The 23,447-nt window shown below is 42.2% G+C and overlaps 1 protein-coding gene across 4 annotated transcripts in view; it reads right to left on the bottom strand.

Annotated features, from left to right (window-relative positions):
• Positions 1-23,447, bottom strand: part of frmd4ba (FERM domain containing 4Ba) — a 46,137-nt gene that overhangs the window by 16,075 nt on the left and 6,615 nt on the right. Inside the window, exons 1-8 of one of the 4 annotated variants that reach the window (XM_070958391.1) lie at positions 12,523-12,868; positions 7,221-7,286; positions 6,835-6,929; positions 6,507-6,599; positions 6,089-6,173; positions 4,709-4,765; positions 4,329-4,351; positions 157-240 (exon numbers count right to left, since the gene is read on the bottom strand). In XM_070958391.1, coding sequence (XP_070814492.1) covers positions 157-240; positions 4,329-4,351; positions 4,709-4,765; positions 6,089-6,173; positions 6,507-6,599; positions 6,835-6,929; positions 7,221-7,286; positions 12,523-12,684 — 665 coding nt within the window. In that variant the 5' untranslated portion in view covers positions 12,685-12,868. Of the gene's footprint in view, positions 1-156; positions 241-4,328; positions 4,352-4,708; positions 4,766-4,871; positions 5,301-6,088; positions 6,174-6,506; positions 6,600-6,834; positions 6,930-7,220; positions 7,287-12,522; positions 12,869-23,447 lie in introns of those variants that run through there. The other 3 variants (XM_070958389.1, XM_070958392.1, XM_070958393.1) reach the window with 3 other exon arrangements.

Below are 23,447 nucleotides of genomic sequence, written 5' to 3'. Positions count from 1 at the left end.
GCTGAATCATTAGTGTATATTGCGGAGGAAGGCTGTGGTATTGGTTAGACCACAAGCATCTATTGGGCCGTGATCCCCTAACAATGAGCCCCCCCCCTCATTCCTCGTGCATTTTGTGGTTTGTTTTCAGAGGCCTCAACAGCTCAGATAACTTACCAGTAATTGAGAGATGGGTGCTCCCTTAATACTCTGGTGGGCAGAACTGGAAGCTGCTTCAGGTCTGATGCTGCAGTCTCAGCACTGAAAAAAAAAATCATACACTACCTATAGGAACAGCAAATATATTCATTCACAATAACAGGAGTCCTCTCTAATTACTCATATAAGCCGTAGAGCCAGGACAGAAAACAAAGCACCAAAATGACTCTGATTGATGAAACTTGCTATTACTAACTCCAGCATATGTAAGAGGAAAAATCTACAGTGTCCTGTTATGACCTTAACTGAGTGCTCCACACCCGCACATGCACCACATGAAAAGTAAAGGTCAATGTTTTCACAGAAACCTTGACTCAGTTTAAAAATGCACATGGAAAATTTCTCCATGTTTGTGCTTTCACAGTGTGGTTTGAATTTCTATCTTAAGGCATGGCAGCAATAATTCATGTTTGCAAACCTTCAGAAAAGGTGCGGTGTCAGGATATTGTTTTCATCTTTCTTATCTATAAAGAGGAGTGCTGTGTGCCAAGACTAAACTTGAACTTCACTCATGTCTTGCCAGATTTAATTTATAAAAGCACATGCACAGCCTTTAAGTCACGGGGAGCCTTTTAAGGAGCCTAGTGAGAAGTCTTTTCAAAAATATCAAAGCCATTTTGTGAATGTTCTCAACAGTAATGCACTCCCCAGTTATTCTATGAACTGTAGGTAAACTACTTTATATTGATTCACCCTCACAGAGTAGCAAATGATCACACCATGACGGACACAACAGGTACAGTCAGTCTTTCCCACAAACTGACAAAAATGTTTAACAGAGGCTTCAAGTGTTGTACTAAACAGAAACTGACCATGTTATCTGAACGGACAAACTGTAGCGTTTGTCACTGTCAAGGTCTATGATAGCCAACTGTGAGTCACGCTAACATCATGTAGGAGGGAGTACAGGTTCTACAGTTTCTGCTGGACAAAAAGGGCTCTTGCTTGGCGGGCCAGTCCACTGGAGACCTGAACAAAAGCCATTCACAAGCACTTGGCAGCCTCTCCCTGTGTTGAAAAGTATTGTACGAGCCCCAGCGCTCTTTCAAAACAGTCTGCAGCCTCTGAGGCAGAACTCCAACGTGAAGGTCGGCCCATACTTAATATAAACTATTAGAACATCCTCAAGTGTTGCACCAGCTATAACAATAACCTTAACATAACAAAATAAGTATTGGATGATTTCAGGCCAGCGGCCATTTGACCTTAAGTTGACTTTTATGATCATCAATTTAAGACTTCTTTAAACAATAATGGAATTTAAGAGCCGCTGACATAGTAGGATAGAAGCATAATGATCCAGTTATGTGAGCCAGCTTACTAAACAAAAAAAGCAAGGGTGAGCCGCTGCAAGGGCAGAAGCTCTTGAATCACTCTTCCCTGCAGCTACCTCTCCTAGGTTGGCTGGGTTTTGCTGCCACGGCACTTCGCTGCGTGTTTGATGGCATACATTTTATGGGGAGCTGGGGCCTGCCGTTGTCGGGGTGATCTGCTCTGCAGCCGCACTGCCCTGTCAGCAATCTGGAATTCATTACTACGTTGGTTATCTCCCTGCAGCCTGCAGCGTGGGGGCAATTCCTACACCCGGTACAGCCCAGCCCAGCCCAGCACAGCCTACCCAGTGTGGGAGAGATAATACTCATGTGTCAGCTATTCCACAGGGCTGAGACGTGGTGACTGTGGAGGGAGCACAATGAGAGAGCCTGTTGCTGTGAACGAACCACTAACTACAGGCTACACCTGCAAATAGCACTGAGGACTAAAACCATCTGAGTGTAATATTGGTTCATGTGAGGACAATTAGAACACAACTAACATTGTGACAATCAAAGCTGATTTTAAATTACTTGCAGTTAATATATGGTAGCATAAACAATGCCTGTAGCACAAACAAAAAAACAGCTGTTACTCTTAGACCGTGTCTGTGCATAATTAAAGACTTCTATCAATTCAGTGATATCTGACATTTTCCACAATCCCTTTCATTAATCCCCACAGAAGAGCTGCAACCTGTTGCATTCAGCTGTGTATTATATACCTGCAGGAGGTGAAAGCAATAGCAAGGATGTATGAATGCAACACTGACATAGTGAAGGGAACTGTGATACAAGTACAATGTGAAACCTAACGATGCATTCATTCAATGCACAGCAGGGGACTGGCCCACACCACCACAATAACATGACTACAGTGAGTCCTCCTGACGCCAACTTGTCTACCATTGGACAGTGGGTCTGGCTCATCCCTCTTAAGGCAGCTGGCTGAAGGAGGAGGAGGTCTCCCTAACTCCTCCACAGCTAATCTCACTGCTCCAGGGCCCTTTAGTGATACAGTGTAGAGGAGACACATTTATATTATATGCTTTATGAGGGGATTTACCATGCCTGTTCTCTCAAAAAGTGGAGATAAAGGACATCACACACAGGAATGAGAAATACCGCCACAGGACAGTGGGGGGATGCATCAGTACAATGATCATGGATATTGGGGCCAGTGTTACATTCAAGTGAGAGAAGTATGAGGTAAACAGCTATATTTTGCCATTTTCTACACGTTTTACCAGAGAAAGAAAGGGACTATATTCCTATAACTGTTGTCAAATGACACAAAACAAATGCTCTAAGTGCCTTACAACTTAATATCCAGAGACCATAATCAGCACAAGCATGGGGAAAACCAGTGTCTGTGCAAGTAAAGAAAAAGACAGCTCCATTTGGGTGCAGTCCCACCATTGCTCATTATACCAGAATTGTTGGCAGGTTGTCTTTTATTGTGCTTTCAGAGTCAGGACAAAGTACAGCCCATCCCCACACCCACATGAGCTGAGGGTTCAGACTGCACACTACACTCCAGAGTGAAGTTTCAAAACCAAAACACTGAGGCATAAATCTGTACTAAAGCTGCAATAAATAATAATTAACATCTATCAGGTCAATCATGCCTGGAAATAATGGGGTGGTTAATGAGCACACACAGACACAGCCAAGTTTTTTTTTTCCAGCTTTTTTTTTTTTTGCAAGAGAACAAAGGCAATGGTTTGACAAGAGGTCAAACTGCATTTTCAGCATGGCATGTATCGCCATTCAAACCATACATCCGCAATTCCTTACAGAGCACAAATCTTTGTGTTCACATAATGGACAGAGAGGCCTTCAGAGGCAAAGCCGCGGGGACAACACACAGGTTGTGCTGCTTCAACCTGCTCAGTCACTCACGCAGACACAGCAGTGTTTACTAATCGCAGTCAATGCCCTTCACTTCTTTGGCTGGCAAAAAATAACATACCTTATCAGCAGGTCAAGCCTCAGAGAGCACGGCCCACTATGAAAACATTATCTCCACCAGTGAACAGATTGTGGAGTCTCCCACCAGTGTCATCGACCAAATGGTGTACTAGAAGTCCATGTATTTGCACATGTTCCACATTGGCCTTGTTTGTCAGGAAGTGTAACATGTATTAAAAGGTGATGCAATCACAATGTCAGTAAGGACCTGCCGCTGTAAGGGTTTGTTGAAACTGCAAACGCGATGCATCTGCCTTCACAGGCAACCACATTAATAAAGGTCTTCTGATTTTAAAGTCAACGTTTGGACCATGTGGATGGCAGCAAGCCAGCAGTGGTTCACTAATGTCAGGAGAGCAAAATCAAGGGAATTATTAACTGAAGGAAGTCTGCAATTAAATAAAATCTGAGCGAGTCAAGTTGAACATTAACTGGCTATATATAGCCATCATTTCTATCCTGATGACTGACCAAACAACCTGACAAACCAAACCCTGCTTCCCTGTCAGAGTAAAGGAGCAAGCACTCCATAAATTGTGTAGAATTTGGATTCAGTTGCAAACACTAGCTAATGAAATGCTTTATGGATGTCTGTGTATACAAGTACAGCAAAATTATCATCATTTTAGTGCATGTAAGTTTAAAAAAAAGACAAAACATTGCATCCATAGATGTACTAGACTATTTAATAACAGTACTTTTTTTCTTCCCAGCTAATTAATCCTGTATTGCACATTCAAAGCATGTTTTTAAATGAAAGCTCAACAGCCACCCTTTTGGGTAACGTTACACCTTTCTACATTTATCTCATGCAGGGCTTTTATGTCGTAATTTAAATTTTCTTACCTGGTGTAATCTCCTTTGGCCTCCTTAAAAGGGAAAATAATGCATTTAGTAAAAGCATGATCAGCAAATGCAACTCAACTGCCCAGTATGCTAATGTTAGCTAACGTTACCTGCATAATCTGCACAAAGGTAGCGTTACACGGTTGCAAATCAACACATTTAATTCGACTACATTTTAATTTCTCTAAAAACTCACACTTCCACGGTTTTGTCGGCAACATTTATATGAAAGGTTCAGTTTCTTTAACAACAGCTCCGTCCAAAGCAGCCTCAACAGACAACTGTTTTCAAATGTTGCCAGCGCCGAGAGCGTCTTCATTTACATTAAGGGTGAGTGACAAAATTTCGGTCCAGAAAGCCTGCGACTAACTCTTTCTTACCTGCAATGCGAATGCGGCTAACTTGAAAACATTTTCACTCTCCACTTCGATGGTCCCCTGATGTAAAAAATGGCAAAATTAGCAGTGCTTTAAAACACACAGACATACAAAGTGCAGCCTGTCCGACACACTTGACTTGAGAGAAAATCTTCCCGTCCCGTACCTCGGTCCCACCGTTACCGACTGAACCACTGCAGCAGAGACAATAATGTCTTTGAAACTGTCCGTGAAGTGTGTTTAATACTGTTTTCAACACCTGAGTCGTCGTGACATTTTCTGTTCTTGACAAAACACACACTGGTGCAAAGAAAGCCTGGCTGAAGGTCCTGTCTGAAGCTACGGTCCCCTCTGTAAAGTGGTACGGTCCGAAAGCAGGTTCAACAGTCTCCGTCTCCCATGGTGACCAGTCCGCTCTCCCCGCGAAAAAAACTGCAGTGCAACGTTTGATCACATGATGCATTCACGTGCTCCTCGTACGGTTCTTAAACCCCCAAATCCGCGGATATCAACTACGTATCAGTTTGACTTATGTTGTAATTTCTTAACGGAGAGGTTGAAATTACTGTTCCTGCAACAACACTCTTGTGAATGATTGAACTTAGCTTAACTCTAAACGCTACACAATAACGTTAAACTTATTGCACTCAACCCCCAAAACTCAGTTAAATCGAAATAGTAGCCCGAGCCTGTTTACGATTTACCTGAGTGTTGTGTAAGGTGTTTAAATGAAACGTATTAAATAATAACATATTACTTACATGGCAGTGAATCATAAAGTTTGCGCAAAACTAGGAAATTTCCAACGGCTCATGAAAGCAGCATTCTGAATATTGCTTGAAATCTCTACAACGGTACATGATCTTGAAGCGTTTCAAAAATGTAAATATTGTGGGTGCATACCGTTTGTGAAGGATTACAGAGTCATATAGTTCCTCTATAAATATTATGCTATGATAGCATAAATAGCATGCTATGAATCAAATATTAGAACAGAAATTCCATATAGAGATAAAAGAGGACAGAGTATGAAGTCATGAACATAAACAACTACAGGCTTAAAGAAATATCATTCTTAACCTATTTGCTAAAAACAACACATTTCAAATGTTGCTTTAGCAAGACTCATAATTATACAGAGTCATAGTGTGGACAGCAATATGTACATGAGCAACATAGTGATCATCTGTCATCTGACCATCTTAACCATCAAGAATGATGGCCGATCAATGGTTGGATTACCCATCTTCATCATCATCTAATTGAGCAATAATTATTTTGTGCAATAATATGGAACTAATGGACATGCCAGATATGATTACTATGTCCACAAGCAAACACACCAGACACGTTTTTAGAAAAGGAATACTTAAAAATACTTACATTAAAGACTAAATATTTAGCATTCAGGAAGAACAGCTCCACTGTTGTATTCTCTTTCAAAAAGGTGATCTTCTCAATATAAAACCTGTGAAGATTTTTTGGGGGTCAACAAGGTTCACTTGAAATAGATTGTCAGTGCATTTTGCCATGCCTCAGGATTATTCACAGACTTCATCATGCTCAGTAGGTCTTTAAGGAGTTTGAGAGTCACAAAGGAGGCGTTAAACCGTGTTTCATCACTGCCACCTGCTGGTCAGGACTGGCTATGGAGGCCATGAAGCTCAGAATAGGCCTCTATTATTCACAGCGCAGTCTACTCAGTAAAACACAGAGACTTTCATGTCAGTGTATGCTGACATGTTTAATAAGGCACACCAGTAGATCACATTTGGCAAACCTTTGATGGAGGAGCACTCACCTCACAAGGAACTTGAGTTCCAACGGGCCTGAAGTCTTAGCGAAGGTATGATCAAGGACTTTACGATCCAGCTGGAGCCAGTTATTCTGACCACTGAGCAGAGATAAAATAATAAATCAAATATTGGAATACTGCTATTGTAATTTTTCTCCATTCCCCACCCCTCCTCCCACTCCATCTGAAGGCTTTTGTAAACAAGGATTGGTTCTAAATCATCCAATTAATGAAAGTGTGCACACACACACACGTACGCACACACGCGCGCGCACACACGACCTTTTGCACTTTTTGTTTTTAAAATGTCTTTTATGTTAGGAAATGTACTTACGTGTCATCAATGAAGCACAATCCAAAGTATTCTTTCTCCTTCAGGTTAAAATGTGAGGACACCAAATCTAACAGCTCACGCGACAACAGCTTGGGCTGGAAAGTGTTGATTAAAACACAGGAGTTCAGTTGAGATCATCTGCATGTGCTAGTCATTTGTTAGAAACCCAATAAAATATTACAGCCTAGACAGGACATTCATAAAACATTTAACTGAAAAACTTGAGCGAACAAGATCAGGATGACCTAAAATAGAAGCCATGGGAAATAAAATTATTGTAATAAGATGTGTTTACATCAGTACATCTTTGTGCATCAGTGTAACCCTTGAGGGGAGGTTGTGTGCATGATTTGTGACTTAAGAAGCAGGCAGAAAGTGTTCACTACCTGAACCAGCAGCTCCAGCTTCCTGTCGTCCAGGAGGTGAACCTGGCACAGACGGCCCTCGGTCATCTAGAGGAAGACAGGCAACATAAGACATAGAACTTCCTGTAAGACAACACAGGCACTGCAAAATCACTGTATCTCCAGCTGCATCTGTGCCTCTCCACGCCCAGGGATAAGATGGCTGCTTCTTTTTCTCTCACTGAACACTGACTCACCTCAATGTCATGTTTGCCTTTGTGCTGAATGAATAGGTAAGAGGAGCCACTAGGCAAGTGTCCATACAGGACCCACGCTTCAGAACATCAAAGTCATTGCAGGAGCATCATCCAGTGATACGTCAGCCAGAAATCAGCTCTTTATGAGTGCTCCATGAATCATAAACAAAGAGTTGGAGTTTCTTTTGCCTCTAAGGCTCCACACATGCTATTGTCTTCTTCCCCCCACATATTCTTCCTCTGCAACAACACCGGGCTAATGAAAATCCCAGAAATGTCAACATCCCACGTTTTCCACCGCTGTTAAGATATGAAACTGAAAGACAATGACTGTCCGTGTACAGTTTAATTGAATTCTCACTGTATTGTTTGATGAATGGCTTTAAGATTCATTCTGGTGCCCTCAGCAGAACTGCCTTTCAATGCAGGACAAGGTAGAAATATCATTGTGTGGTGAAGAATATTAGTCAGGAAGGATTTAAGTGTGTCAAGCTGCTGCCAACATTCAGCCTCATATTATGATATTTTAAAACATTTTGAATTTCCAAACTTAATTCCAATAAAACAGAATGTGAGAACTTGCTAATCATTTTTGACATAAACTCAATTGAAAACAGCACAAAAATCAATATATTTAATGTTTTACCTCATTCATTGATTTTTGTAAATATATGCTTATTCTGAATTTGATGCAGCAACATGCTTCAAAGACTGGGAGAGTTGTGGAATGCTCCAAAAACACCTGTTTGGATCATTCCACAGGTAAGCAGGTTCATTAGTAACAGGTGATAGTATCATGATTGGGTATGAAAGGGGCATTCTGGAAAGGCTCAGTCATTCACAAGCAAGGATGGAGAGAGGTTCACCACTTTGTGAACACATGATTGTATAAAGGATGTTACTACATGGGCTCGTAACAGTTTGTTTGCAAATGATGAAGTAATGCAGCATTGTGGACTGTGACAATAACTTATGGATTTCCCTGTGTGCACAGTTTATGTCTGTGTGAGTCACAGCGCAGCGTAAACCCACTCGGCCACCTTTATATTTACAGGAGTTGTTCACTGAGTCCTTTTGGAGATTAAAGTCAAGCAAGTTTAATCTGGTACAAAAACATTCTTATCTAAAGGAATACTTCAACATACAATTGAGACGATTGATATCACTCTGGGGCTGCACGGTGGCGCAGCAGGTAGTGCGCGTGCCTCACAGCAAGAAGGTTGCCGGTTCGATCCCCGGGTCAGGCGGGGCCTTTCTGTGTGAAGTTTGCATGTTCTTCCCGTGCATGCGTGGGTTCTCTCCGGGCACTCCGGCTTCCTCCCACAGACCAAAAACATGCTCATTAGGTTAATTGATGACTCTAAATTGTCCATAGGTGTGAGTGTGAGTGTGAATGTTTGTTTGTCATTACATGTGGCCCTGCAATCGGCTGGCAACCGGTTCAGGGTGTACCCCGCCTCTCGCCCATTGTAGCTGGGATAGGCTCCAGCCCCCCGCAACCCCGAAAGGGATAGGCGGTATAGATAATGGATGGATGGATGGATATCACTCTGTTTCTGTTGTTGTCATTGGTGTCTGCAACGCCATGTCCTGGAAATTAGGTTTATCCACAACTATTTTGCTATTCATGTTACGCTCATTACTGCCTGGATTATGTTCAGTCAATATTTGTGTGACTGAATAAAACACTAAATTGTATGTCCCATGCTGGAGTTTCAGGCAGGTGGTGGGTGTACAAAGTGCAGGACTGTGACACCAGAATCCAGGGTTCCCCTCCAGACTGTGGTCAGGTTTAGGTTGCTTGAGGAAAGGGAATGATCGTGATTGCTGCTGATTTTTTCAGTATTAATATAGACCATGATCTTTCCCTCACAATAACTAAGTGATGAACTAACTTTAATGATCCTGTAGTCATAACAAGTGATAGCACATTGCATTTTGGCAGAAAACAAATTAAATACATTGTCGATAAAACTAATTTTAGCGTCAACATTTTTGCAACTTGATTAACAACATTTCCACATTATGTTAATATAAAACTTAATTTGGTCAGTGATATGTGTCCTTTAAATGTATTTGCTCTTGCTAATTAGCTGTATATGAATGTCATTTCCTGGAGACAGGGCTCCACTCTAAGTATAATAAGCTTGAGGTCATTCAGAAATGTTTTGTTGAATACCACGCCACCAACTCATCACTTGGATAAGGGCAAAGTCTGGTTGAACAGGTCTAATATAATAGAATAAATCGACATCATAAAAGCCACTATATGACTTAAAAAATGCACAGAGTTTGGCGCTCCCCAGTGGCAGTATCAAGAATGTGACAGTGGCAAACAAGAAGCCTTGAGTGGGCTTAAGGCACCAATTTTTACGAGGACTGCTTTTAGATTGTTTTTACAAACACAAACTTTTTCCATCAGAACAAAAAGAAAGATACAATATGATCACATTGAAATTCTACACATAGTGGCTTTAATGCTTTGAAAAAATGCTTTTGTGTGGTTGGAAAATGAGTACAGAGTCAGAAAAAGGAGTCGTGCTCATGCTATAAAAAGATGCTATCTTATTCAGTCATTCTGTGAAGCCTCCTACGTAACAGCGTCAGCGGCATTTTACTACTGTTTGATCTCAGTGACAATGGGCAGAACCTCAAAGCCAAGACTGTGTGTTCTTGTTGACTGGATGCTGTTCTCTGCTCAGGAATGTGTCCTGGATGCCTTTTATTTCTGTGACTTCAGTGAAAAACATGTGGCATCAAACTACTTGGCCTCATTGGTGGAAAGTGAGGGTCACGCTGGTGTCCAGGATGACGCCCTCTGGTGTGGTGTTAAACTTCAGTCTACCAGGACACATTGTTCTCTGCACCACATCAGAGCAGTCATTTCACTTTTATATTATACAAGATACTTTTCCACTTTGTTGTTTTTCAACGCCCTAAACCTCAGTGAGATTTGTGGTTCTGCGGTTACGGCTGCACTTCTCAACAAAAGGGTTTCATTTGCAGTCACGCTAACTTGCTATTACGCAAACTTCACATTTCAGCGCCATACCCACTCCTTCTACTGTCCAATGTGAGCTGCACAGGACCTTTATTTGAGCTCTATATGTCTGATCCAGCAGAGGAAAGACTCTGTCACTGACAAAAACAGGAAAAATAAAGAACGGCTGAAGCTGATCTCAATCAAAACCACACCTTTCCTTTAACTATATGGAAAATGGCTGTAATCTGGAATTAATTAATCAATTTAGCAATTATTATTAATTACTATAGAACCCTTTCATGAGTTGCTGTGACTGTCCAGGGAACAATCCTTTGAAGAACTCATCTATCAATGCTTCATTGTTGCAGGGCAGTGACAACAAAACATGGAGAAACAGACAAAGGCCTTCAGTTAACATTCTGATTTCAACATTCTGAATCTGTGCATATTCATCCAAATCTCTTTGTTTTTGTCTTCCCTCCAAATCTGAAAGCTCAACCGCTTTCTAAAGAATTCATAAAACTTTAAAACACTGTATGGAGATGGGGTGTATCCTTTGATACTGATCCTCTGTTGAATATTCACTATCGCATGAACAAAGCGGTGCTGGCAGAGCTGGTAGTGCTGAAGAGAGGACCTGAGCTTCCTGAGGTCCCCGATGATAAAGTGAAAGGTCACGACCGTGTCAGGGAGGTCTTGCCCCTGAAGCCCTGTCATTATGAGCAGAGAGAACCGATGGTGCTCTCTTCACATGACCTCCAGCCACACTGACCCGCTCAGGTTGAGCTGGGCCCACCCTGCAGCTCTGACCACATCTACAGCCCAACACTTCTCCCTCTAACCTTAAGTAACCCCAAGCTGAGTGACACTGATTACGTGTATCCACTGCAGTGGAAAGTTTACTGAAATGTTGTACTTAACTTGAGTTTTTCCATGCTGTTATTTTACATCTAAACTGCAATTCAGAAGGAAATTTTGTTCTTTTTATTCCACTACACTTATTTAACACCTACAGTTACAGAGCACCTCTCAGGTTCAAATTTTACAAGCAAAACATAATTGGTTAATAAAATATGATGCATTGTTATGGATTGAAAGTGTATAAAGCAGTTACAATTCGCTCCACCTCCACCACCTGCAGCATGAAAGTACCTCGAAAATTCTGATGCATCTAGCAACATAATAATATATCAGACTGAGGCCATTCATGCATTATGACTACATTGACATTTGGTACCAATGTCACCAATACCTCTGTACTTGTACATGAGTAAAATTAGGAATGCACAACTTTTACTAATAATAGCGGTTCTGTAAAAAAAAAAAAAAAAAATTGGTATGTGGCTTAAAAGGGATCTGAGAATTGTTTTACTTCTGAGAATTCTGTCAGGTGTTGCTTTTAATAATATGCTTTTAAAAGGTATTACATTTATGTGACAACTTGTCTGAATATTGTGATTTTCCTTGTGTCACCTTGTTGTTTTGACTAGCTTTTTGTACCTCGTAGCACAATTGCAACTAGTAACTGTTATAGAAAAAACTGTTTTAAACTTAGTCATTGGTGCAATCTAGTACAAAAGAAACATTCACATGTATGCTGGGAAAACCTGAGGGATCTGAGCACTTTCAAGTTTACACAAAAGACTTGCAAGTAGGAAGCATTACCACACAGACAGCGTTCAGGTGCTCCAGCAACAATGCATTTCAAAGACAACTTGGAAAGTTCTCTTCCAGCCAGTAAGATCAAACGGCTGGTCATGCTGCTTTCTAATGACTGCCATATGTGCTGGGAGAGACAGACCCTTGTTAAAAAACAGGCTTTGTGACTCACCCAGAGGCAGCCTGTAGCTCCCCACATTCACGCAAATAAACACATGCATACACTAATGAGCCAGATGAGAAAAACTACTGACTCACTTCACTCAGAGGGAAATCTGAAGGGAGATTATAAGACTTCAATGGGTAACCAAAGAAATCCATCTGGCACTGGCACAGTAATCATTCACAACTGCTGTCAATAAAGCAAGCTGCTAAGCTGCTATATTTAAACTCTTCTTTCTTTTCAAAGAAAGCTCTGCTGTCATAGCTCAAGGAGCTGTCATACCTGGTAGCACTTTCCAATCCTGAACCAGGCTTCTAGGAAGTGTCTGCATGGTATCAGCCCACGATTGTACCACCTCCTCAAGGTCTGATGTGCCAGGCTCCAGACGAGCTGGCTGCTCGATGCCACCAGGTCTTCCATTCCACGAATGATGCGCACAGCCATGGTCAGCTGCCTTTTCTCCCTGACGGGCAGTCTCTGCCTCTTTCTGATGACACCTCACAGTTTCAGAACCAGGAGGAAAGATGGATCTGCAGAGCACTTGGTTTTTGCCTCAGAGCAACAAGCTGAAAGGAGCAGCTACACTCCAGCACACACACACATAGTCTACTGTGTCTCCCCAGCTGATGTAATGTTAGTGAGAGTCGGCGCTCTGGAGAGGCTGGAGCAGAGCAGCGTGCCTCAGGCTTGGTCCTGGGCCTTGGTCCAAAACACTGCCTCATAGAGTGCAGGGGAGGGCAGGACAGAACCACGAGGCCCCTGCTGCAGAGGCTCCATCTACCCTCCACATAAACACACTTGTATACAAACACAGCGTACACACAAACAATCTCTGGATGGCCGACTCAACCTCTAAAGTCAGAAATAGTTCCCTCAGTTCCTCACAGTAAAATCACGGTGCAAACATTTTGTTTTGGTGGTCAAATCTTTGATTTTCTCTTCTGTAAAATAATTACAAAACAAAGTTGCACCAAAATATGCTACTTTTAAATTTTGCTCAGCGAATGACTTCATCTTTCATTTCATTGTTTACTTTCATCATGTATTTCAATTTCATTGTCTGGAAATGGGTGTGGGAATGGTCACTTTGTCTGGGATGTGGGAGCTATTTCCTGAAGAGCCCAGACATCTCCACCCATTATATTCTGCAGGAGCACTAAAAATAATTGGTCTTGTTTGGATCAAAGGGGATGGCAGGACTGACAGGGCAAAGTGAAAAGTGAAATTGCAAGCACAAAAAAAAAGAGGAAAAGCACTTGTGACTCACAGCCAGATGTCTTTGTACGGATGCAATTAATAAGTAAACATCACACACAAGCAGTACACCTGACTCAGATAAACAAGTCACACAATACTGCGAGAAGCAAAACAGAAGAGATGGAAGAGCTCGCAGATGAGTTGCATTTCATCTGGAAACTATATCCTGCTGTTTGTTTGTGCGACCCCAGTTTCCAAGAAGGCTTAAGTGTCCACAGTCAACATGGGGCTGTTTCACTGAACATGATGAGAGCAACTGTCCATGAGCAGGCACACTGCGACCTCTAGATCTACACTGATAACACATAAGAAGGATGCAGACTTAAGGTAAGAGAAGCTGACCTGATAATGATTTTTTTTATCAATAATTCCCAAAACATGGGAAGGAAAGTAAATGAGTGATGTTTTCTGCCTCTGCTATTACTGGAGGCAGTGGAGCTGCTCAGTCAGTGGCAAACTGTAACAGTGAGTTCCCAGTTACAGAACTTTCCATATGTCGCCCTCCCTGCACAAACAAATAATAAATAACATCTTGGCGCCCATCGCGATCAGCCAGCCATCTAATTGCTTCAGTGCATGCAGTAATGCATGTAAGTGTAAATCCGCTCTGAAGCATACATGTTGGAAATGAACATATCAATTACCATGCCTATGCAGCCAGTGAACCGCCTATTCTGAGCAGTTGCCGGCAGCTGTGACATTGGGATTTTATAAAAAATTGGATTATGAGCAATTCTCAACTGAATGAATCTTCATCCAGGCTCAAACAGATCCTGCACTGTACTCTCAAAGACAGAGTTTGACAGTTTGTAAAATAGGCTTATTTGCTGTCTTGCCAAGAACATTACAATCAATAAAGTAACAGTCTAAGTCTAAAGCTCACTAGTTAACATGATATATCTTGTAAAACAAATTCTTGGAGTCTTGTCATCATGGTGAGTTTGCAGGGCAACTAGAAGAGACTTGTGACTGCTGTCAGCCAAGACATAGTCCCGCACATAACACCTCGCAAAGCCAGCGTCACTCACACTGCACATGTTAATCTGCACCATTCTGCATGCCACAAACCAGCGACTGTTCTGCTCACACTGTCAAAAGAAGGCCATAATGTGGGTGCGCACACTGAACGTAAACCCAGAACCCTAAACCTTATATTTCCATTGACAATTCCAATAAGGTTTATTCAAACAAGGCAACTACATCCTGAACAATGTCAGCAAAAGGGAAAGTAAAGAAAAAGAAAAATATGATGTAAAATATTACTTCAATGATGTAGAAACAAGCTCACTACAGTTTATAGGGGATCTTTTGACAGCAGCCATGTGGGAAATTGGACTGAACCGATCATACTGCATGACAGCTGACCACAATTGGCCAGAAATGCAACTAATTGTCTGAGGGCCAGATCATTGACCATTCGGGCAATTAATAAAGTGTTGTGACCCCGGTGAAAGCCACAGAAAATAACAACCAGGCACGATCTGGCAGAAATCTGGCCCAATTCTATAATTAGTTACAATTTGGGTCTACTACAATGTCTGCCCAACTTTAGAGGTGCTGGTAGATTTTGCTAACAGAGGACAGATCCAGGCTGTTTCCAACAGGTTCCAGCTTTAGTGCTAAGCTAATCTAATGCACTGCTAGTTGTAGCTTCATTCTTACCACACAGACACGAGAGTGATGTCAATCTTCTCATCTAACTCTCAACAAGAAGGTGAATGCATTTTCCAAAAAATATGATTCGATTCCTTTAACTGTATGGAAAATAAATTGAAAAACTGTCTGTGGTTGGCAGCAAATCTCCTGATATACTCTCTTTATTTTAATCAGAATAGACATTTCAACTTCATCCTCATCAGAGACCCATTTTGAAGGTGCAGATGCACCACAGCCAGCTAACCATGATAAACATGGACAGATGTGTGATGCCACAGCTGCACGGAGCGTCAGCAGACAAGACAGCCAAACATATGGTGGGCACAAGCCGCTGTTGATCACACACATGACCGCCACGTGTGCAGAGAGCAGCCGGTTCTGGTCTACATACTGTTAATAAATACAGGGTTTGTGATGCATCTGGCGGCACAGTATTTCTTCATAGAAAAATCCATTAAAATATCTGCCAACATTCCACTTGTATGACTATGATGGTGGAATCAAGAAAATTTTCATATGGAAATATGTAATTAACATTCTATTAAAAGTATTATTTTAAGATTACAAAACACATTAAATGACCTAAACATAGTCTATGCATTGTAGTCAAACAAAAAAAAATCAAAGTTGTATTTCAATGTAAGGGCATGCAGGCATTGTCTCTACAGTCACGCACTCTTCTTGTGAAGACACACACACACACACACACACACGCAGAGACACACACACACACACACACACACACACACACACACACACACACACACACACACACACACACACACACACACACACACACACACACACACACACACACACACATTTGCCAAATGCCTGCAGGCGGCAGATAATCCCTGATGATTTCCACGCTCTATACTGAGGTTCTGGTGGGGTGAAGTTGTAGGAAAGGGCAGCAGCCTCAGCAAGAATCAATCTGTGGGAGTCTACAATCAGAGAGGGCATCCCAGGGGAAAGCGGGAATTAACTCTCTGCACTGACTCTGAGAGACGTACAATAAGCAGTTCATCTGATCCTCACAATGTCTGTCGACAAGTGTCCCTGCCTTAGCACTCTCTTAAGCATCTTTTCCTACCATGCATACCTTCCCATTAAGCCCTCATTGACTGTTTTTTGGCCACTTGGGGCAGTAGAACAACACAACACCTGCCATATCGACACCTTAAAGTTGATATGATGAAAGTGTTAGGTAACAGTTGCCCATTTACGCATCTAGGAGACATGTAGCGACATTAGCATTCCTTTGTCTCTATCCACTATGCAAGTCTAATATTTACTCTCCTTTCAGCTCTGTTTTGGTCTCTGCCAACTCTTAGGGGAAACGTCTGATTTATCAGCTAGATTCTCTCACAAGTAAGTTGCTAGCTTTGTCAGTGTAGTAAACAGGCTTCGTGAGACTGGTTACAATGAACAGCAAAATTTACATCCGGATGACAGAGAGAGTCTTAATTGAGAAAGGTAAATCGAATATTCACTGTTGTTTTACGCTGCTTAATTCTCCATTATGTTCACAAGAGAGTCGGTAACTTGTTTGAGTAGGCCGACTGGCCGACAGTGGGTTTGTGTAGCTTTTTCTGCATGTGGAAATGGGTTGATGAGGGGTGTGTGAGTCAACCAAAACAGTAAATTTGTGAATGAAAATAATGAGTTGAAAAATGCAATTTTAGTCTGCAGAACTGAGGAGAACTGCAAAGTCAGGTGATAATTCTCTCTGGATTTGTCATTAGACAAAGTCATTTCATCTATTGTTATTATCAAAATATTGATGATAGTTATACCATGTGTATTAAATAATCAATAGGAAAAACCTCAAAATGAGGTTATTATGTTGGTTCTTTGTCCCCTGGGTGATTTCGCATAGACAATTTCACACTGAAATGCTTCAGCTCAGAGGCCAAACACGCTGTGATCTAATATTTTGGAGTGTATGTATGAGATGTCTACTTTGGGGGTAAAGTGCTCTTCTGAATAATAGCTTTTCACAGGCAGCGTCCATTGCGTCAGTATTGCCTGGCACCACAGCCGTAAACACCATGACCTCACACCACAGCCAGTCACCCTCTCTGATGTCACTGTAGTGTCACTCCATTTCTCTACACAAGTCATGTGCTGCACACAAGAGTGTGCTCACTTAAAGGCTCATTCTTTTCAAGCTGATGTTATACGTTCCCCCTCAGGCAGAGCACAATCAATTGTTGTGGAAGCATAGCAGTGACTGACATACTTAGCGTTCATGTTGCAATCCCCCTTTATAGCCAGCAGATGGGGAAATCGACTGTCTCACACAACCCCCAGGGACAAAAAGGGGAAATACATTTAGTGCTGGAAATTGGGAAATTATGCTGTCTGGAGGGGTTTCCTATTATCTTTAAACCAATGTCATGCCCTTTCTCCTAATATAAGGGCCTCACTCCACTTGTGATGGCTGGATTTAAAGTTTAATAAGAATACAGACAGGCAGGCTGTTACAATTTAGCCCACCGCTTTGTTCAGTCCCAGAAGTTCAGTATTAATAGGCCTGATTCTGTAGAGAATACAAGGCAGGGCATGACATGGGCAGCCGAGCTGCCAAGATCATCACAGCTCCCTGTCCCTGGGCTCATTTCAACATGGGATGGCAATTACCGTGTACAGTAAGTGGTAGATTGATTATCTAAAAGGGGAAGGCCTCGAGTGAACGTAACAGAGTCTGAGCAGGGCAGGGAAACAGCTGCCACCCACACACACCCCTACAGCTGACAAGCCATGCCACATACTGAGACTGCAGCTGACACGCTGAATGGAGGGCTGTGCAGTATGCCTGACACACTGCCTAACACACACACACATGCCGGATTGTTTACTCCAATTTTAATGTCCTGGCCTCACAGGACCCTGGTTGCATGCTTTTCAAGCTCCCTGACTGTCACTGATGGTTAGAAATGGAGCAGGTGGACACAGCTGTCAGAAAACACGACACTTGATAGGAGGATGATTTGTAGTCATACATCATACATGAATAGATTAAGTTTCTAAAACATGAAAGAGGGCCATCTCTGGTGATGCATTTAATGGGCTTTTTGGATCTCATGCAAGAGTATCCAGAAAATAAAATACCATGTCCTCTGTCTGTTTCTGCTATTGTTTACTCTCTCCACATTATCTGAGAGCATAAAATCATCACAAAAGGAGCTCCAAATTTTAAAATACGTCTACCCTAAGGCCCTCATTTGACATCCTTGCCAGTACAAGAGAGGCTGCCATTATACATCTTGACAGAAATTGTCACTGCATCTATTTTAAGAACCACAAGACATCTTAATTACAGCCAATTAACACCATGTGATAAAGCTCCATTTGGCAAATGAATGGCGAGACAGAAAAGCTTTTTGTGTGTGTTTAGGCAGTACAGTCAGGTCCAGCTTTGTGTGACCAAAAGAAAAGACGGCACGGAAAGAGGCGAGGGCTTGGAGGCTTCAGACTGCCTCCATCCACCTACTGGCTTGTCGGTTATGGTTGTGGATTTGGGGCCAGATCCTCTTGCTGCATGGGACGGCACTCAGGGACTCGCTGGAGGCCACGGCTCATGACAAAACCATGTGTGCGTATAAACCAGATGCTATGGAGAGGAGCAGGTCAAAGCGGGGGAAGCGTGTGAGGGCAGAGGCTGTGTCAGCCATCAGCCCTAAACTCTCTGCCGTGACAAAATGTTGCCCCAAGGGACTGTGGGTGCCCAGATTTGCCCAGACATTTCTTAGAAGGAGCATAAAGAGTCTGGGTCCTGAGCTTTCAATATCAGCCAATTGATGGAAAATATGAATGGCCGCTGTTGACATCTCCACAGGCGTCCAAATGAAACAAAGAGGAAACAAGAGAGATGAAGCAGAGGAGGGGGAAGGGAGGAGACACCACCAGCGAGGGGCTGTAATGAGCCTTGAGGCAATGGAGGGGGTGAAATTATGGCAGGGACAAAAAACTACAGAATGATTTTAAATTGTTTGGCTTCTTAAGCGTATTACATTCACATCCCATCTGAGAGAAAGAATAAATATGAAGACGGTTTCAGCTCTAAAACTGTGGAGCCAAGAGACATTACAGAACATTCCCTTTTGTTTTGGGACTTTTATCAATTATGTGTCATGCGACAAACCATCATAGTTCACAGATAGTTCACTGTGAATAACAACAGCACAAAGCTGTTTTCATTCAGAGCTATGCTGGGAAGTAGACTGTAAATACATATGAATTGCAACCCTTGTCAGGAAAATATGTCATAATAATGTCATTGAGAGCATTGATAAGAGCAGTCTTGGTACTGTGGTGGGGCCAAAATCCAGACTGGAGAATGTCATGGTAATGAATTACTTAGCTGAGCTGAGTTGAGCTGAGTGGACGTCATAATTTGACTAAAAACATGGACTATTCCCTGTTTTCCAGTACCATACAGGTGTAACATCATATTTGTAGATGTTCGCTTGATTGGCAATCTGAATTTATAATTGTCTGACACCAATCATGTATATTAGCTTGCAATTAGAAATTCTGCCCTTAACACATGGTGTCATGAGCCCCCCAACACACACACACACACACACACACACACACACACACACACACACACACACACACACACACACACACACACACACACACACACACACACACACACACACACACACACACACACACACACACACGCACAAAGGTTTATAGCTCCCTTCAATTAAACCAATAAATTCATGTCTTATACAGACACTCTGAAGTGTCTAAACCCATTTTGCAACTGCAATTGGCAGAGTGCTGGCAGTTGATATCTGCATTTAGATGATGTTTAGTAATGAGACCCTCTGGCTTATCACCCTCAATCCAATTTACCAACTAGATAATCAGATCATGGCCTTATCTCGGCAGACGACACGTCTGACAAATCACAACTGATCCAAATACTGTATGTTGAAAACTGCACTGTACTAGCCAATGTGCTGTACAGACACTCTGCAGAACCTGTGTGGCACAAGCAGACATCACTTTAACACAAAAAGTGTAAAAGCTGTCAGCATTAAGCCACCTCTATTTTTGTCCTGCTGTATAAATACAAAAGCTCTCAATGGGCTGAAAGCTCTCAAAGGTTCCACCTCTGTCAGAGCGATTTCAAGAGGTGCCATGAATTGATGTGAGGGTGAGTTCACTGGGAGTCAAATGGGGATTTCATCAGCAGGGCGACTGTTGCTGCTTTCCTGCAGCTGGACCATCTAATTCAGTGCTTTTACTGCTACTACACCATTGCATATTCTTGAACAGCTGCTACTATGCAGATGGAAAACACATCTCATTGCTTTTCAATATTTAATTGGTTAGAAAAGATGCCACATGTGAACAATTTAAGCTTTTATCTGTACAAATGGTCTAAGAGGAGGAGTTGCTGTGGAGGCAGAAAAGGTCTCACTGGCTGATCTCAAATGACAAAGCCGAAGAACACAAAAAAAGGGTGAGAGATGAGGCAGCAAATGAAAAAATATCACCAGATCAGGCTGAATATTGAAACTTACAGCTGCGCCAATCAATATTTTTATATGGTTCAAATGATGAATGTGAAATGTAATGTAATGTGAAAGAGTCACGCACAACAAACTCACATGAGAACTGCCGGATGGTTAGAATTTTTCAGCCTACTGTTTTGGATTTAAGGCCCATGACTTTAATGTTTTAGTTCACTCTAATGGGCAACAGTGCCTTGGAAAATTGTGTCAAGGGGAACGTGAGGAGTCATGCCCCGGCATTCAAATCCCTGTAGAAGAACCAAACAGGCCTGCCTTATTGCAACTGCAACTGCAACTTGCTGTTTTCAGCATGTAGGTCGTTAGCTCAGGGGTTATTGTTGCATGTAGCGACAAGGACTTTGACAGCTGGCAGCAGTATTTTATCTGGAGTTGGTGAAGACCAAAACAGAGTTAAAAGCAGAGTGAATAATGGACCTAAATTCATCAGGTGGACAGACACAACACTAAAAAAAATAAAATGTTGCTTTGTGTCTGCTGAAGGCTAACATGTCCAGCATCTCAAATGTGTCAGTGTTATGTTCACAGTGTTTACCGCTGCCCACAGACATCAGAAAAAACAACACAGAGGCCACATCAGTGTTATAACTCCACACGACAGTAACATTTAAAACCAAACCATTCATCTACTGAAAGTGAAATATTTATAATTTTGCTTTGTCTTGTAAAATTACTGATGCCTTTTGATAACACTGGCAGCTTTACAGTAGTGTGAGACCGTCTGTATCCAGATCATTGTTACCCGCATGCACAGTCAAAGCCGTATCTGTGCTAAATTAGTATTACCAGGGGATGCCAGTAATTTCATTTCAGCCATTCTCACGGACCATCAGTCATCTGGACACTTGAATAAATTACAGGGGTCCACGCTGTTCAGGGGATGTGCCACATGGCTTCATATCAGTTTGAGCTTCATCAAATTAGAAACTTACATAGCAACTAAAATAAATATTACAAATATTACTGCAACATCCCAAATTCCTTTAAATCAAGACTGTAATTTGTCACTTGACAAATCTAATTGCATTTAATGGCTGTGCAATACAGGCCAACCTGAAATACGAAATATGAAAAAAGTAATGAAATTATCAATGTAAGACTATAGTAAAAATGGCCATAACTGTTCCCCATAGCTCAAGATGACATCTTGAAGTTTGTCCAACCAATACAGTCAAAAGTTCATTTTCCAAATGAAATATTACTGAGAAAAGCTGCAAATCTTCACATTTTAGAAGCTACAATAATAAATATTTGACATTTTACTTGAGAAAGGAAAAACTGATAAATTTGCAATCAATCAACTAATCAATTAATAATTTCATAACTACTGTCATGTCATTTCCAAGCCCAGTCCAGTCTGGAAGGCAGAAATAAATGTATTTGTACATACAGTATACTAACAATACTAAGACCACCACTCATTTTATCCAGCCTAACCCACCACTGCCTTCCCCTGGGGATACAGTATTATCTTTCCTACCAGTGTGCTTGACACCTGTTACAAATGTCCCCTACACACCACCACCAGATCAGCTTTCTATCAGTCCACAGTAACACCACACACTGTCCTCACATCATTAACTTCTGCTCACTGCTCGGTTATGACTAAAGGGGCTAATGCTGCTGACAGCTTGAAAGTGCATACTTCTGTGAATGTGACCAATCCAGCTGCATCAGACGTGCTGCTGTTACAACAGAGTACAGCACAGCAGGTGAAAGAGCATACACACAGTCATATAGGACAAGCCATGTATTTCAGAAGGAAGTGGCCAAGCCTCTTAGAAACACAATGCAACCTTGAAAAGACCTCCACATAGCTTTTTCTATCGAATCTCTGACATGTTTTCCTCGTCATTGTGTCACCGCACACCTACATCTTTCCTCCATGTTACTGCTAACATGCAATCTTTCTCCACAACCTATTGTCCCTGTCACAGAGCTCAGAGTGGCCTGTGTGAGTGGACCAGCGGGGTGCTTGGTTTCGGTCCACAGGGCAGGTGATAATGAGTTCCCTCCCTTCCCTGCTTCTCCTCCTCTTTCTCCTCCCCATCCCAAGCTACAGTGGTGAAGGTGACTGCAGCTGGATGATTTCTTTCTTTCTAAACTGCAGGGGATACGAGTTGGAGGGTGAGCAGTGTCTGGGATCTAGTGTTTATGTGTGTGTGTGTGTGTGTGTGTGTGTGTGTGTGTGTGTGTGTGTGTGTGTGTGTGTGTGTGTGTGTGTGTGTGTGTGAGTATCAGTCCAGGTGGCAGTGTTGCCTTGAAGTATTAACCCAGTAAAAGAGGGGGCTCACATAACACTCCATTAATGATGAATGGTGAGCTGTAATGGGCGAGCACCTACACAGCCTCCACCCTGATGACACCCACTCTATAAGCCCACTGACAATACAACCAAAACAAAATTAACTCATTGAGGCAGAGGTTTGAAAGGAGACAAATCCAGCTCACAGACTCAACAGGAAATTACTTTGTGGGGGGTTGTGAGGCTCAGAGCATCACATATTCACAGAGGTCTCCGGTGGTTCCTCTTTCCATGCCTCCATCCCTTCTGGCACTGAACGTGTGAAACACTCACATGGGGTTTTAAGCATTGAGCTCTATCGATCACTGTGGATCTGAGGCTGTGGGGTACGTCTGCTGTGCGAGCATGGTTGATTTTTTTTTCCAGCTTCGACATCGTGTACCTCTCTATTTGTGCCTGAGAGAGTAATAATAGCAGCTCAGGCCCTCTCCGTC

This window comes from Chaetodon trifascialis, chromosome 3, assembly GCF_039877785.1.
Source record: "Chaetodon trifascialis isolate fChaTrf1 chromosome 3, fChaTrf1.hap1, whole genome shotgun sequence".
NCBI lineage: Eukaryota > Metazoa > Chordata > Actinopteri > Chaetodontiformes > Chaetodontidae > Chaetodon > Chaetodon trifascialis.
Note: the sequence above shows the minus strand (reverse complement) of the source record. Positions and strands in the feature narration are given on the sequence as shown.